General features: G+C 42.9%; 1 protein-coding gene across 6 annotated transcripts in view; it reads right to left on the bottom strand.

Annotated features, from left to right (window-relative positions):
• LOC124000088 (seizure protein 6 homolog) overlaps nt 1-12,374 on the bottom strand; it is a 252,039-nt gene that overhangs the window by 33,743 nt on the left and 205,922 nt on the right. For all 6 annotated transcript variants that reach the window (XM_046306214.1, XM_046306217.1, XM_046306218.1 and 3 more), the window contains exons 5-9: nt 9,897-10,082; nt 6,328-6,496; nt 1,686-1,852; nt 1,295-1,489; nt 308-446 (exon numbers count right to left, since the gene is read on the bottom strand). In XM_046306214.1, the coding sequence (XP_046162170.1) occupies nt 308-446; nt 1,295-1,489; nt 1,686-1,852; nt 6,328-6,496; nt 9,897-10,082 (856 nt within the window). The remainder of the gene's footprint in view (nt 1-307; nt 447-1,294; nt 1,490-1,685; nt 1,853-6,327; nt 6,497-9,896; nt 10,083-12,374) is intronic.

The raw sequence follows: 12,374 nt of genomic DNA, 5'->3' as shown, positions 1-12,374 counted from the left end.
AATTTCTGACTACAACATCAGTAGCAATGCTTTCCCTTTAGGATAGTTCCACATTCAGAGATTTTGCCTCCTGAAGTTGCAGTATTCTTTTGCCTATGTTTGAGAGTGTGTATGTGCAAGGGTATGTGAGTGCTTGTGTATGTAGTGAAAATGTCTCTTACCCTATGCAGCATAACTTGAAATAGATCTATCTACTCTTTAAAATGTCAATGAAGAAGAGAAGCAGGCTGTGACTTTAAATGATACGAGATTGATTTGAACTTCAGTGTGACCTCTGCTGCCATTGAAGCGGAGAGATGGCACTTACACTTGGATGTCTAGCATGATCCTCTTGTCCTCTTCCACGTGGATGCCCCAGATGCAGTCCTGGCCCTTGTCGTAGGCCTCGGGCCAGTTTGGAGAAAGAACCACACCGGCTGAATCTGTGATCTCACCACTACACACAGCTGGGCCACACACATAAGCACAGTCAAGTCCAAGGCCAACACTCCCAAAAAGTAAAAAAAGAAAAACACCTACATACAAACGGACACAGTGTACGCCCAGTACTCACAGTATAGCCATCTTCAAATAGGAAAAACAAGTGATCAGTGATTGAAAATCTTAACTGTCAGTGCCAGCTGAGCTGATGATATTTGAATAATATCTGGTTTTGATGTTGGTCTGTTGACTGTGGAACTTCTTTTAAAGGCCATGTGAATTCACAGGGGTAAATAAAAGACTGTCATGAAAGAGTATCACTGCTGAACAGAATACCATTCATAATGACTTTCCATGCTCCTTGAGGGAGCCTAAGAGTGTTGATCTAGAACTGGTACAAACTGCTAACGCTGAAAAATATAGTTCTCTGGCCCTGAACAGCAGAAATGAAATCCTTTCATTTCTACCTTTGCCGAAGAGCTGTACAATCATGGGTAGTGTGGTGTGGGACAGCGCGGGGGAAAAGTGGATAAAACAAGGGTTAGAGGTCAGTGTGCGTGTCTGTGGGGGAGAGAGAGGTATCCCTAGGTCTTTATTGTGGCTGGGGTTCCTAGATCGTACTCCAGTTGCTGATATATATATACACACGTATGAGAGAGAGAGAGAAAGAGAGAAAGAGAGAAATAATTAATAAAACTGGGTTTTGACTTCTAAAGCTGTGCACTAGTTCCTAACTCAGGCCTTGGGAGACTGGGGTAGCTGGCTTTATTGTGGCTGGGGTTCCTAGATTGTACTCAATTTGCTGATAGAGAATTAACCAAACTTGAGATGATGAAATCCTGTGGACTGTGTTTTTAATGGAATGAGGACTCACCCCTGCAGGCTGGCTCTGTCTCGTTCCACTGGGGGTTTTCTGCATCCACACACTCAATGATGACTGAGCCCTGCTCCAGAGTGTAGCCCGGGTCACAGGCAAACTCCACCACTGCACCCACACCGCAAGCTGTGTTACTGCTAGTGAAGTTTCCATATTTCACAAAAGGCCCATAGCATGTGCCCTTCGCAAAAGCTGTGGGATAAAAATCCCACAGGTATATTCTTTGTTATATTAAGTCAACATCAAGCCTCAATTTGACCTCCCCTAGGAAAAGGTAAAGACATATCAGTGTTGATCCTTTGAAGCATGTGTTCTAGTATAATTCAATTAAGTTAATGTAGTCAACACACACACATACGAGACACACTCACACACATTGCATCAGTACCTTCATATCTGATGGCTGCTCCTGTGGAAGTCACAGTCCCGTCTGTGGTGAACTCTACAAAGAGGTGACGTCCTGTGCTCACCACGCCCTCATTGGGCAGGTACTCCACCTCATAGGAGTCATATACCAGAGGCGAGTCAATGTTGTTCCCATTCTTTATTAGGAGTCTAAAAAACAGTCAAAAACATTGCATAATAAAAAGGGTGAAGGTAAAATGGGACATATTGATTGTCATTGAGGACTAAGAGAAACATCAAAAGGTAGTGGTGAGTGGTTCTGAAGTGGCGCTCAGTGTTTCATCATTGGCTGTAATAAACCTGTGATAACATTCTCATCAACTCAGCAGCTTCATTAAATGTCCATGTTACATAGCCTTGAGACAGTAGTTATAGTACAAAAATGTAATTAAATCTCTGCTCCTCGCGTCTGACTGGCCTGTGTAGTCCCTCAATTAATTTGCATGAGGGAATACAGTTAATGATTTGAAATGACATAAAGCCGCATCAATTTCATCCAAGTCACTCACATATGGGATTTAGTCGCATAGCCTAAGAAAACATGTCCTTGCTATATATGTAGTAAAGTTGGGCGTTGTTATCCAGTGTTGTATCGCGTTCTGACAACCGGATGTAAAACCTGTCATACAGTGCCTTGCAAAAGTATTCACCCCGCTAGGCGTTTTTCCTATTTTGTTGCATTACAACCTGCAACTTAAATGGAATTTTATTTGGATTTCATGTAATGGACCAAATAGTCCAAATTGGTGAAGTGAAACGGAAAAAAATAACTGTTTAAAAAAATTATAAAAAATAAAAAAAACGGAAAAGTGGTGCGTGCATATGTATTCACCCCTTTAATATGAAGCCCCCAAATAAGATCTGGTGCAACCAATTACCTTCAGAAGTCACATAATTAATTAAGTGGTTCTGTAGCTCAGTTGGTAGAGCATGGCGCTTGTAACGCCAGGGTAGTGGGTTCGATTCCCGGGACCACCCATACGTAGAATGTATGCACACATGACTGTAAGTCGCTTTGGATAAAAGCGTCTGCTAAATGGCATATTTTTTATTATTATTAAGTAGTCCACCTGTGTGCAATCTAAGTGTTACATGAAGTATCTGTCCATAGGACCACTTTAAGCTGCACACTCCACAGAGCTGGGCTTTACAGAAGGGTGGCCAGAAAAAAGCCATTGCTTAAAGAAAAAATAAGCAAGCATGTTTGATGCTCGCCAAAAGGCATGTGGGAGAATCCACAAACATTTGGAAGAAGGTACTCTGGTCAGATGAGACTAAAATTGAGCTTTTTGGCCATCAAGGAAAATCACGATGTCTAGCACAAACCCAACACCTCGCAACACCCCGAGAACACCATCCCCACAGTGAAGAATGGTGGTGGCAGCATCATGCTGTGGGGATGTTTTTCCATCGGCAGGGACTGGGAAACTGGTCAGAATTGAAGGAATAACGAATGGCGCTAAATACAGGGAAATGCTTAAGGGAAACCTGTTTCAGTCTTCCAGAGATTTGAGACTGGGACGGAGCTTCATCTTCCAGCAGGACAATGACCCTAAGCATACTGCTATAGCAACACACAAGTGGTTTAAGGGTAAACATTTAAATGTCTTGGAATAGCCTAGTCAAAGCCCAGACCTCAATCCAATTGAGAATCTATGTTATAACTTAAAGATTGCTGTACACCAGTGGAACCCATCCAACCTGAAGGAGCTGGAGCAGTTTTGCTTTGAAGAATGGGCAAAAATCCCAGTGGCTAGATGTGCCAAGCTTATAGAGACATACCCCAAGAGACTTGCAGCTGTAATTGCTGCAAAAGGTGGCTCTACACACACACACACACTTTTCCCCGATGCCTTGAGATGGATGAAATCATACCTTGAAGGCAGTTCCCAACATGTCAGAGTGAGCAATGAGCTGCCACCCATTCTCAGCTATGATGTGGGCATGCTCCAAGGGTCAATACTGGGGCCCCTCCTGTTCAGCCTGTACATTAATGATCTGCCTTCTGTTTGTACTGGGTCTGAAGTTCAAATGTATGCAGATGATACAGTGATATATGTGAACGCAAAGAGCAAACAACAAGCTGCACAGGAACTCACTACTGTAATGGTCCAGGTTACAAAGTGGCTCAGTGACTCGTGTTTGCATCTCAATGTGAAAAAAAAACATCTGCATGTTCTTCACAAAGAGGACAACTGATGCCACTGAGCCAGATGTCTGTGTCAGGGGAGAAGATCCAGGTGTTATCCGATTTGAAGTACCTTGGCATCATATTTGATTCCAACCTCTTTTTTAAAAGCAGGTGAAAAAGGTAACTCAAATAACCAAATTCTCAATTCAATTCAATTCAATTCATACACAATTGTTTGACTACAGAGGTAGTAAAACTGTACTTCGAATCTATGATACTCCCCCACTTAACATACTGCCTAACTCATGAGAGGTAACTCTATAGTTCCCTTAAGAAAAAGCACCTTTAGTCAATCTGCTTTCTCTGTGAGAGCTTCCCATGTCTGGAACACACAGCCATCAGACACACATAACTGCACCACCTATCGCACCTTCACAAAAAACATAAAGACATGGCTAAAGGCCAATCAGACTTGTGAACATAATCCCTAGCTGTGTATTGCAGCTCTCCATGTTGTCTGAAGCTTGTGAAGTGTGGAAACACTAGTTGCTTTTATATATTTTGTTTAGTTGCTTTTTATGTTATGTTGCGCTGTCTGTATGCTACATGGTGCTTGTGCTATGTTGTTCTGTCTGTATGCTACATGGTGCTTGTGCTATGTTGTTCTGTCTGTATGCTACATGGTGCTTGTGCTATGTTGCGCTGTCTGTATGCTACATGGTGCTTGTGCTATGTTGTTCTGTCTGTATGCTACATGGTGCTTGTGCTATGTTGTTCTGTCTGTATGCTACATGGTGCTTGTGCTATGTTGTTCTGTCTGTATGCTACATGGTGCTTGTGCTATGTTGTTCTGTCTGTATGCTACATGGTGCTTGTGCTATGTTGTTCTGTCTGTATGCTACATGGTGCTTGTGCTATGTTGTTCTGTCTGTATGCTACATGGTGCTTGTGCTATGTTGTTCTGTCTGTATGCTACATGGTGCTTGTGCTATGTTGTTCTGTCTGTATGCTACATGGTGCTTGTGCTATGTTGTTCTGTCTGTATGCTACATGGTGCTTGTGCTATGTTGTTCTGTCTGTATGTTGGTGCTTGTGCTGTCTGTATGCTACATGGTGCTTGTGCTATGTTGTTCTGTCTGTATGCTACATGGTGCTTGTGTTGTTCTGTCTGTATGCTACATGGTGCTTGTGCTGTTGTTCTGTCTGTATGCTACATGGTGCTTGTGCTATGTTGTTCTGTCTGTATGCTACATGGTGCTTGTGCTATGTTGTTCTGTCTGTATGCTACATGGTGCTTGTGCTATGTTGTTCTGTCTGTATGCTACATGGTGCTTGTGCTATGTTGTTCTGTCTGTATGCTACATGGTGCTTGTGCTATGTTGTTCTGTCTGTATGCTACATGGTGCTTGTGCTATGTTGTTCTGTCTGTATGCTACATGGTGCTTGTGCTATGTTGTTCTGTCTGTATGCTACATGGTGCTTGTGCTATGTTGTTCTGTCTGTATGCTACATGGTGCTTGTGCTATGTTGTTCTGTCTGTGCTACATGGTGCTTGTGCTCTGTCTGTATGCTACATGGTGCTTGTGCTATGTTGTTCTGTCTGTATGCTACATGGTGCTTGTGCTATGTTGTTCTGTCTGTATGCTACATGGTGCTTGTGCTATGTTGTTCTGTCTGTATGCTACATGGTGCTTGTGCTATGTTGTTCTGTCTGTATGCTACATGGTGCTTGTGCTATGTTGTTCTGTCTGTATGCTACATGGTGCTTGTGCTATGTTGTTCTGTCTGTATGCTACATGGTGCTTGTGCTATGTTGTTCTGTCTGTATGCTACATGGTGCTTGTGCTATGTTGTTCTGTCTGTATGCTACATGGTGCTTGTGCTATGTTGTTCTGTCTGTATGCTACATGGTGCTTGTGCTATGTTTCTGTCTGTTCTGTCTTGTGCTATATGCTACATGGTGCTTGTGCTATGTTGTTCTGTCTGTATGCTACATGGTGCTTGTGCTATGTTGTTCTGTCTGTATGCTACATGGTGCTTGTGCTATGTTGTTCTGTCTGTATGCTACATGGTGCTTGTGCTATGTTGTTCTGTCTGTATGCTACATGGTGCTTGTGCTATGTTGTTCTGTCTGTATGCTACATGGTGCTTGTGCTATGTTGTTCTGTCTGTATGCTACATGGTGCTTGTGCTATGTTGTTCTGTCTGTATGCTACATGGTGCTTGTGCTATGTTGTTCTGTCTGTATGCTACATGGTGCTTGTGCTATGTTGTTCTGTCTGTATGCTACATGGTGCTTGTGCTATGTTGTTCTGTCTGTACTCACCGCTCATTGTTTTCCTGTATTGTTATTGCAATTGTTTTTAATAACCTGTCCAGGAACTGCAGTTGAAAATTTGCCAACTGGCACTTTTACTGAAACGTTGATTAATGTGCACTGTCCCTGTAAAAACAAATCTCTCTCTCTCTCTCTCTGTGTGTGTGTGTACTCTACCTGTCATCATCCTCAGCCAAAGCCACTTTCTCAAAGTGAACATGAAGCCGGTGGCCTTCAGGAGCCTCCAGGACCCAATGGCAAGTCAAGTTGTTGCTGTAGTTGCCGGGGAAACCAGGAGAGACAATACGGCCCAACGTGGCATTTTTTATCATCCCACCACAGGAAGCTGCATTGAAAATAGATTGGATAAGAGCGAGAATGAGATCGACAGAGAGGGAGGGAAGGGTAAAACTCAGAGAGAAAAAGAGAGACATAAAACCGCTTAAATATCCCTTAATTTCAAAAACAATATTTGTTTTCTGCTCTCTCTCTTTGCTGAGTAATACCACAGTACATGGGGTTTGGAGGAAGAACATTTCTATCCCTGTGCTGACCATAGAGATAGTTAAAGGACCAACATTGTATCTGTCACATTATGGCGTCTGTGAGAGCATGCAACTGAGGCCATCTACATTCTGAAGTAGTCAATTTTCTTCTTCTACTATTTTGGTGCATACTGCCACCTGGAGTGTGTTGTTTGAACAAATATAAAGCCAACGGTGTCAATCTACTGCCACCTGCAGGTATGGAATGTTTGCTCATAAATATAATTCATTGGCTGATCCCTCCTGATGACCTGGATGGAATTATGTGATCCTTCCTTTACCCATAGGAAGTCCCACCCAGTTGACTACTTCAAAATCGTGAAAGTCCTCAATGGTGCTGCCCATGCTAAAATGGTCTCTTGGCCACTGGAGCTCTCTATCTATCTCTATGGGACTGGCTGACAGACTGACTGTATCTGTGTGTGATCAACTAGTGAGGAGAGCAGAGCAGCAGAACAGTATCAATGCAGAACAGCTGTAGGGAGTGAGAGTGAGGCTGGCAGAAAAGACGATGCTAATTGAGAGCAGGTGAAGGATAGTCATGCAGCCCACTACTAATTAGTGTAGTGTAGCCAGGTCCAAATGGGCTGGTTTAGCCCTTCTCGTCTCCATAGAAATGCTCCCTCTCCCCATACTGGTAATCAGACACTAACAGACCAGGCCTCTCAGCACAACCAATCAACTTTGGGCCTAAATGAGGATGCTAGACTGACATGTTGTAAAAGCTCACCGTAGGCCTAACTCACTGGGCAAAAACTGTTTGAATCAATGTCATTTCAACAAATAAAAATATATGTGATGACGCTGAATCAGAGTGGAAAACTGATTGCGAAAAGTAATCAACGTAAAATATTTTTATCATTTTTCACCCAACTTTGAACCTAAATCCAATGACATGGTGAATTTTGGGGGGATTTCATGTTGAATTCATAGTAGTTGACAACTTTACCAAATGTAAATCAAATCTAGATGTTGAACTGACGTCTGTGCCCAGTGGGAAGTAGCTTGTATCATTACTATACAGGGAGGCATGGGCGTTACATGTTGTGAGGTAGGCCGTCGTGCTGAGTGCTATTATTTGCAAAATGGATATAAATAGTTGCCTTAATTAGGCCCACTTACAAGATTTACAAATTATAAACAGGACGAAGAGCAACATAAGTCAGAACACTAAAAACATAAACTATATCATGATTCCTGACAGCAATTTGACCATACAGCAGGAAGTATAGCCACACCCTTCCATGTCTGGCTACAACAGGACATTTTTGTTTTAGGTGGGATCCTTGGAATGTCCCGATTTTGCTCATGCGCCTGATATTGTCCAATCGCAATTCAGCATTTGTCTCAGGGTTGGTTTAAACCAGAGCCATGTATTTAAAGAGTTGGGCCATTGAGGTTTCTGCATTATGATGCATTTACATGACCCTACACAAAGTGGTATTCAAAGTCGGGGTCACAGTGGGGTTGGCATATAAACCAAAACACAAAAACAAAATAATTTGGAACAAAAAATGTAGAGTACAGATTATTTTATAGAAAGGGGATACCTAGTCAGTTGTCCAACTAAATGTATTCAACTGAAATGTGTCTTCCGCATTTAACCCAACTCTTCTGAATCAGAGAGGTGGGAGGGGGCTATACGGGACAACACACAAAACGCTTTTGAGAAAGATTAGACATTTGAAAAGTACAATTTTATTGAGTAAATGTATTGAATTGAAGGTTATTTGTTGATGTGATTATTAAGAAAATGGGGTCCCTGCTTTTTGAATACCACTGCCCTACAACATTCTATGGCAATCATATGAGTGTAATACACGAATGACTAGAATGGGCATTATGATGCATTTACATGACACTTCAAAATTCTATGGCAGCCATGCTAGTATAACAGATGTCATGCTTCATTTAGCAAGTACCACTTCCTCCTGATTCAGCTCACACCCAGGACTTCTGCTTTCATAGCACACGTGACCGCCCTCCCAAAGCGCCTTATCAGTTGGCGCCACCATTCCCATGTGCTACATTCATCCACAACGACCACAGTGTTGAGCTGAGCACAACTGTAGATCCGGGTCACGGCACCAGTGAAACCGTGACTGTGCCGCTAACAGTATATTGTCACAGTCTCTGTCCCCATCCCGGACTGGAACTACTGATCCTCTGCTTGCAGACACACGTGACCACCATCCTTGATAATGTACCAACCATATGAGCTATCCAAAAATATCAACGTTTAAACCTAGCTGTGGAGAGAGCTTGCATTCTTAACTTCTTATAGTTAGCACCCCATTAACAGTACATGAGGAATATCTAAATAATGCTATGTAACTGTATGTCTAGAATTAGACAAATACAAAATATATGGCTCTGGTTTAAATATTGAACTTTCGAACACACCTGTTTCACACACCTTGCGCCCCCCGGAAGGAAATACCCCCTTGACAGTATGCAAGGTAAGCATTTACTTTGATTTTAGCTTAATCACATCGATTTAATTGCTTACCATGATTCATTTTTGAAGTAACATTTAATGAACAAATCCATGAATGGAACAGAATACTATGTAGTGTGGAGGGAATGAATCGGAGTGCGACCAAAACATTTGATTTTCTCATGACATGACTTATGACAAATGTGTACCACAGGGCACAGGCCTGCTATTCATATATGAGCGTGTACTATTTCCCCATGCTATGCAACTATTGTGGGAAACACTCTTTGTGAAGAAGAGTAGGCTAGACATGTTAGTCGCTGAGGTAACAAGGGCATGTTTGTTTACAACTGCACTATTGCCCCTAACCCTGGATTTATATTAAACAGCTTGAATAGCAGGGGATACGGGTTACAGAGAGAGAATTAAAGTCGCACAGCAGTAAGCCAGACACCTGATAGGTCTACCAAATAGAGCACACAATAAACCCCAATTAACCTCTGGGCAGTGGGTGCCAAATAACACCCAGTCCATTTAAACTGAGTTTAATTACTTTAATCATTCAGCTGAAATGTTATTTTCCTCAGTTGTCAGTCTCTGTGGTATTCTCTGAGGGGTAACTATAATTTCCCATTGGTTCTCAGTAAGCAGATGAATGGATCCTGGAAGTTGATGAGCTGAAGTCGGTGTGTGTGTCTGTACATATGTGTCTATGTGTATGTGTGTGTGTTTGGCAGGAAGGAAGCAGTGTTGTTGTCTCTTACCCAGGCATTTTGGCTCCTTGCCACTCCAGTAAGGTGTAGTGGCGTTGCGACAGGCGAGCATGGTGGGGCCTTGCAGCTGGTAGCCGGTCAGACACTGAAAGTAGGCCTCTCCCCCAGCATGGAGGTGAGTCACTGATACCTCCCCGTTGGCTGGCTCCTTAGGGAAGGCACAGCTCAGCACGAAGGCTAGGGAGGGAGGGAGGGGATTTAATCATTGATGACCGGTTTGATATTATTTCTCTTTGTGAATTTTTTCACCATGGTTGTTCGAAGTGGAATTAGTTGTTCTCAGTGATACCATTTCACTTTAATTATACATACAGTAAACCAACGGAGTGTAGACACACACACACACACACACACACACACACACACACACACACACACACACACACACACACACACACACACACACACACACACACACACACACACACACACACACACACACACACACACACACAGACAGAGTACATGTTGTGTATGAAGAATGTACTGTAATTGGGTCGAGCAGGGCTGTTTTCATCAGTTTTCTACTTGAGTTATAAATATTCCACTCCATCTGCTGCAATTAATTGCAGTTTAAAAGTACATCTGCAAATAGATTGTGACATGTCTGCAATCGCTAATGAGTTTCAGTGTGCTGCAAAGTCTACACACACACACAGCTATGACACAGAGATTTAGGTTTGGTGTACAGGGTAAAAGTAGAGTTGTAGATCAGTTCCATTTCAGAGCTGGTACTTTAATGTGATAGTGGGGAGAAGAATTGTCTCTGTACCAGTTGTCAAAGCACTGTGAGTCCAGTGCACCAAGATGAATGGGCTTCAACTTCCTCTGCGTCCCTGTCCTTAAACGGATGGTCCTACATGGGATGTATGGTAGCAATCATTAGTTGGCGTGGATGATGGATTGAGCTAACCATGTCCTTAATGAGCGCTATATAACAGGCCTTTCTGTCTGTCGGAGCGCAGGCCCACTCTGCTCTGCTCTGCCTCACTGGCGCAGCATGCTCGCTCTCTGAAATTATGTTCTTGAGGTCCAGTGCAGATAACAACAAAACCTTGCATTTATTGAAAATACACCATGGAAGCAAAAATATACTTTTAACACTGGACCTAAATTAACACAATGGTGACAGACAGAGGTGGTGTAAGATAATTAAAGCATTCAAATACTTCACCCAAATCCTGACAGCTGATGTTCTGAAAGAGCTGCAAAATCTGGATCCCTACAAATCAGCTGGGCTAGACAATCTGGACCCTCTCTTCCTGAAATTATCTGCCAGTATTGTTGCAAACCCTTATTACTAGTCTGTTCAACCTCTCTTTCATATCGTCCGAGTTTCATAAAGATTGGAAAGCTGCCGTGGTCATCCTCCTCTTCAAAGGGGGAGACACTCCAGACCCAAAACTGTTACAGACCTACAGTAGATCCATCCTGCCCTGTCTATCTAAAGTCTTCAAAAGCCAAGTGAACAAACAGATCCCCGACCATTTTGAATCCCACGTATCTTCTCCGCTATTCAATCTGGTTTCCGAGCTGGTCATGGGTGCACCTCAGTCACACTCAAGGTCCTAAATGATATCATAACCGCCATCGATAAAAGACAGTACTGTGCAGCCGTCTTCATCGACCTGGCCAAGGCTTTCGACTCTGTCAATCACTGTATTCTTATTGGCAGACTCAACAGCCTTGGTTTCTCTAATGACTGCCTCACCTGGTTCACTAACTACTTCTCAGATAGAGTTCAGTGGGTCAAATCGGAGGGCCTGTTGTCCGCACCTCTGGCAGTCTCTGGGGGTGCCACAGGGTTAAATTCTTGGGCCGACTCTTTTCTCTATATATATCAATGATGTCGCTCTTGCTGCGGGTGATTCTCTGAATCACCTCTATGCAGACAACACCATTCTGTATACATCTGGCCCTTTTTTGGACACTTAACAAACCTCCAAACAAGCTTCAACGCCATACAACACTCCTTCTGTGGCCTCCAGCAGCTTTTAAATGCTAGTAAAACGAAATGCATGCTCTCTCTTCAACTGATCGCTGCCCACGCCAGGCCGACTAGCATCACTACTCTGGACGGTTCTGACTTAGAATATGTGAATGCACCAATTTGTAAGTCGCTCTGGATAAGAGCGTCTGCTAAATGACTTAAATGTAAATGTAAATATGTGGACAACTATAAATACCTAGGTGTCTGGCTAGACTGCAAACTCTCCTTCCAGACTCACATTAAGCATCTCCAATCCAAAGTTAAATCTAGAATCGGGCTTCCTATTTTGCAACAAAGCATCCTTCACTCATGCTGCCAAACATACCCTTGTAAAACTGACTATCCTAGACTTTGGCGATGTCATTTACAAAATAGCTTCCAACACTGTACTCAGCAATTCAGATGCAGTCTATCACAGTGCCATCCGTTTTGTCATCAAAGCCCCATATACTACCCACCACTGCGACCTGTATGCTCTT

Source organism: Oncorhynchus gorbuscha, linkage group LG16, assembly GCF_021184085.1.
Source record: "Oncorhynchus gorbuscha isolate QuinsamMale2020 ecotype Even-year linkage group LG16, OgorEven_v1.0, whole genome shotgun sequence".
Lineage (NCBI taxonomy): Eukaryota > Metazoa > Chordata > Actinopteri > Salmoniformes > Salmonidae > Oncorhynchus > Oncorhynchus gorbuscha.
The sequence above is the reverse complement of the archived record's forward strand: the minus strand, read 5'-3'. Positions and strand labels throughout refer to the sequence as shown.